The sequence below is a fragment of the Oncorhynchus keta genome, chromosome 12, assembly GCF_023373465.1.
Source record: "Oncorhynchus keta strain PuntledgeMale-10-30-2019 chromosome 12, Oket_V2, whole genome shotgun sequence".
Taxonomy (NCBI): Eukaryota; Metazoa; Chordata; class Actinopteri; order Salmoniformes; family Salmonidae; genus Oncorhynchus; species Oncorhynchus keta.
In genome coordinates this window covers 1,100,001-1,105,000 of record NC_068432.1, presented here as the reverse complement: position 1 = coordinate 1,105,000, position 5,000 = coordinate 1,100,001, and the positions used below count along the sequence as shown (strand labels likewise).

The window sequence follows — 5,000 nt, the reverse complement described above, 5'->3', positions numbered from 1 at the left end:
TCCATTGTGATGCATATGGCCGTGTGTGTGTGTGTGTGTGTGTGTGTGTGTGTGTGCGTGCGTGCGTGCGTGCGTGCGTGCGTGCGTGTGTGTGTGTGTGTGTGCGCGTGCGTGTGTGCGTGTCTCATCACCATGTCTCGAGGTAGATCTGCCCTGACAACGCCTTGACAACTCCCTGACAACTCCCTGACAACCAGGCCTACGTTAACATTAACACATATGGTTTTTCATCATCTGGGAAAACATGCCGTGTCTCTTCTGTAACAGAGGAGGATAAATAAAACAAACCAATCAACCATGTGAACCAATCACCTGTCAGGGCACTGAAGCGCATCCTCTTCAGCCTATTGTGTTGCATCAAAGCAACCAATATAACTATAGCCTGGTCCCAGATCTGTTTGTGCTTTTGTCTTCTCCATAGTCATTCCCAAGCAAAACGAAGGAGTTGGCAAGAGAGCAGAAACAGACTGGCACCCAGGTTAACATAACTGTGGTGTACAGAGAATAACACGCAGGAACCCTGGCACTGGAGAAGCAGGTTGCTTTTGAGGATCTTTATTCCAATGTAGGAGAAGTTGATTTACACAGATCTGTCCCCATCCCCTCCCTGACCAGTGAGACAGGTTAGTGTACTAATGAGACTCCCTTCCTCTGCACCACTGAACGCATGTGGAGAAGGGGAGTGGGCTGAGACTCAACCATGTTCCTACTGTACCTCTCACTGCACACCATCGTCTGCCTGTGATACAGGAAACACACTGGTAAATGTTCTTGTGTGTTTATGCATGCTGAGCGCACAAAGGGATCCCTTCACCCCTGTGTAGCGCCGTACGCATGGGTGAGCTGCGTGTGAACGTGTGTGTTTTACGTGTGTGTTTTACTTGTGTGTTTTACATGTGTGTTTTACGTGTGTGTGTGTCTCGTCTGGCCCTGGTACATATTTAATCATAAGATAATAAAGTGCAGGAGCATGCGATCTGACAGGCTCCCTGTGCTGTGGCTCTCCTCTACCCCCCCTGCCTTTCCCACCCTGCCACCCTACCTCCGACCACCCTGCCACCCTGCCTCCCCCACCCTGCCACCCTGCCTCCCCCACCCTGCCACCCTGCCTCCCCCACCCTGCCACCCTGCCTCCCCCACCCTGCCACCCTGCCTCCCCCACCCTGCCACCCTGCCTCCCCCACCCTGCCACCCCCACCCTGCCTCCGACCATGCTGCCACCCTGCCTCCCCCACCCTGCCACCCTGCCTCCCCCCACCCTGCCACCCTGCCACCCTGCCTCCCCCACCCTGCCACCCTGCCTCCCCACTCTGCCACCCTGCCTCCCCCACCCTGCCACCCTGCCTCCCCCAACCTGCCACCCTGCCTCCCCCACCCTGCCACACTGCCTCCCCCACCCTGCCACCCTGCCTCCGAGCACCCTGCCACCCTGCCTCCCCCACCTGCCACCCTGCCTCCCTACCCTGCCACCCTGCCTCCCCCACCCTGCCACCCTGCCTCCCCCACCCTGCCACCCTGCCACCCTGCCTCCTCCACCCTGCCCCTGGACAGAGGGAGATGAATGGAGGGGACATTTGGCTACTGTTAGTGTTCATGCCACAAACCCATCCAGTCAGATAACATGTTAATATCTTTATCTTTGCTCTACTACTAGAGGAAGACTGCTTCTTCTCCGTGTGACAATAGCAGAGCTATCCCTGACACAGACAGACAGACAGACAGACAGACAGACAGACAGACAGACAGACAGACAGACAGACAGACAGACAGACAGAGACTCAGACTGATATACTGTAGACTGACTGACTGACAGACAGACGGACACACACAGAGAGACAGAGACTCAGACTGATATACTGTAGACTGACTGACTGACAGACAGACAGACACACACACAGAGACAGAGACTCAGACTGATATACTGTAGACTGACTGACAGACAGACGCACACAGAGAGACAGAGACTCAGACTGATATACTGTAGACTGACTGACTGACAGACAGACAGACAGACACACACACAGAGACAGAGACTCAGACTGATATACTGTAGACTGACTGACAGACAGACGCACACAGAGAGACAGAGACTCAGACTGATATACTGTAGACTGACTGACTGACAGACAGACGGACGGTCAGACCAGACAGACAGACTGAGAGACAGACAGCCGTACAGTAGAAAAGTGAGAGGGTGCCTACCATGTTCCAGGTATGATGGCGTACCTTCCGAGGGGTCCAGCCTACGAGCCCGGCGGCCGTGTTTGGAGTTGTTGTGGACAAACATGTTGTCAGAGACCGCCAGGACATGTCCATCCACACTGACCGTAGTAGACACCACCACCTGGACATAGTTACACACACAGAGAGTTCAAAGGTTAGGATATTAGGACAGATCTAACTCAGTACCAGGGTGTCAACACTGGAAAGTATAGTTTACCCTCCAGATCAGAGCATTGCATCTACAACCTCAAACTAGACCAGTAGAGTGATACAAGGACAATCTGGACAACATGTCATGTGAATCCTGTAACTCCGATAGCATATTTACACATTTTCGATAATGAACAACTAGGACTTCATCTGCATTATTATTGGATTTTCATATAAGGCCATTGTGTTGAGAAAGACAGTGTGTATCACCACCTTCCGGAGACACCTGAAACCCCACCTCTTTAAGGAATACCTAGGATAGGATAAGTAATCCTTCTCACCCCCCTCCCCCCCCTTTAAGATTTAGATGCACTATTGTAAAGTGACTATTCTACTGGATGTCATAAGGTGAATGCACCAATTTGTAAGTCGCTCTGGATAAGAGCGTCTGCTAAATGACTTAAATGTAAATGTAAATGTTCTCTGTCGACATACATGTACAGTTGAAGTCGGAAGTTTACATACACCTTAGCCAAATACATTTAAACTCCGTTTTTCACAATTCCCAACATTAAATCCAAGTAAAAATTCCTTGTCTTAGGTCAGTTGGGATCACCACTTTGTTTTAAGAATGTGAAATGTTAGAATAATAGCAGAGAGAATGATTTAGGTCAGCTTTAATTTCTTTCAACACATTCCCAGTGGGTCAGACGTTTACATACATTCAATTAGTATTTGGTAGCATTGCCTTGAAATTGTTTAACTTGGATCAAACGTTTCGAATAGCCTTCCACAAGCTTCTCACAATAAGTTGGTGAATTTTGGCCCATTCCTCCTGACAGAGCTGGTGTCCACAAATTCTGTTCACACATTTTCAATGGGATTTGTAGGCCTCCTTGCTCGCACACGCTTTTTCAGTTCTGCCCACAAATGTTCTATAGGATTGAGGTCAGGGCTTGGTGATGGCCACTCCAACACCTTGATTTTGTTGTCCTTAAGCCATTTTCCACAACTTTGGAAGTATGCTTGGGGTCATTGTCCATTTGGGAGAACTATTTGCGACCAAGCTTTAACTTCCTGACTGATGTCTTGAGATGTTGCTTCAATATATCCACATCATTTTCCTCCTCGTGATGCCATCTGTTTTGTGAAGTGCACCAGTCCCTCCTGCAGCAAAGCACCTCCACAACATGATGCTGCCACCCCCGTGCTTCACGGTTGGGATGGTGTTCTTCGGGTTGCAAGCCTCCCCCTTTTTCCTCCAAACATAATGATGGTCATTATGGCCAAACAGTTCTATTTTGTTTCATCAGACCAGAGGACATTTTTCCAAAAAGTACGATCTTTGTCCCCATGTGCAGTTTCAAACCGTAGTCTGGCTTATTTATGGCAATTTTGGAGCAGTGGCTTCTTCCTTGCTGAGTGGCCTTTCAGGTTATGTCGATATAGGACTCGTTTTACTGTGGATATAGATACTTTTGTACCTGTTTCCTCCAACATCGTCACAAGGTCCTTTGTTGTTGTTCTGGGATTGATTTGTATTTTTCGCACCAAAGTACGTTAATCTCTAGGAGACAGAACGCGTCTCCTTCCTGAGTGGTATGATGGTTGAGGTCTTGGTTGATTTCTTTTGATTTTCCCACGATGTCATGCATAGAGGCACTGGGTTTGAAGGTAGGCCTTGAAATACATCCACAGGGACACCTCCAATTGACTCAAATTATGTAAAAAAAAAAAAAAGCTTATCAGAAGCTTCTAAAGCCATGACATCATTTTCTGGCATTTTCCAAGCTGTTTAAAGGCACAGTCAACTTAGTGTACGTACAATTCTGACCCACTTGATTTGTGCCACAGTGAATTATAAGTGAAATAATCTGTTGTGTAGTGGTTAGGAAATGACTTCAACCTAAGTGTACGTAAATTTCCGACTTCAACTGTATGTCTGTGTTTGTTCACATTCTCCCTGTGCTGCGAGAGAAAACTGCAGCACTGGACAAGAAACAACAACATGCTTCTAATCCAAACAAACACAGACCCTCATCACCAACAAACACAGACAGTGTTTCCTTTAACTCCACACTTCCTGCTTCCCCCCAGCACCCCTCCTCTATCAGTGGGGCTGGGATTGTGCTGCTCCCTCCTCTTGAATCCACCCCTTTCTTTGTGCTAATGAACACACACAAACACACACCCCTCCACACACACACACGTCTCTCGGTCCCCCGTGTCTTTATCAAAGTCCTGCAGCATGTCCTCCTGTGCTGTGTGTTTGTGTGTCTTTATATCGCTCTCTCTCTCTCCCTCGCTCCCTCGCTCCCTCTCTCTCCCTCGCTCCCTCGCTCCCTCTCTCCCTGGGCCCCGGGACCACTGGCTGATAGACTGACATGCAGATTAATTTAATTAAAAGCGTCCCTCACTCGAGTGCCCAGAGACAATGGGAGGCAGCTAATGGGTTGCTGTAGTAGCGAACTGTGCTGTGCTGCTGCTGAGTGCCATTACTGTGGGGCCAATAGAAACCGGGCTGGACTGGGCTAAGCTGGGCTGGGCTAGGGGGACTCCCCTGGAGCTCAGAAGAGCCTCTCGTTTCAATTGCTCTGCAGCTTCAAGAGGCTCCTGCCTCTCTTGAA

General features: G+C 49.2%; 1 protein-coding gene across 11 annotated transcripts in view; it reads right to left on the bottom strand.

Moving 5' to 3' along the window:
- The window catches only part of LOC118391746 (transcription factor COE1), a 177,581-nt gene that overhangs the window by 53,094 nt on the left and 119,487 nt on the right, over window positions 1-5,000 (bottom strand). For 8 of the 11 annotated variants that reach the window (XM_052457588.1, XM_052457586.1, XM_052457590.1 and 5 more), the window contains exon 8: window positions 2,203-2,344. In XM_052457588.1, coding sequence (XP_052313548.1) covers window positions 2,203-2,344 — 142 coding nt within the window. The remainder of the gene's footprint in view (window positions 1-2,202; window positions 2,345-5,000) is intronic. The other 3 variants (XM_052457589.1, XM_052457596.1, XM_052457593.1) reach the window with 1 other exon arrangement.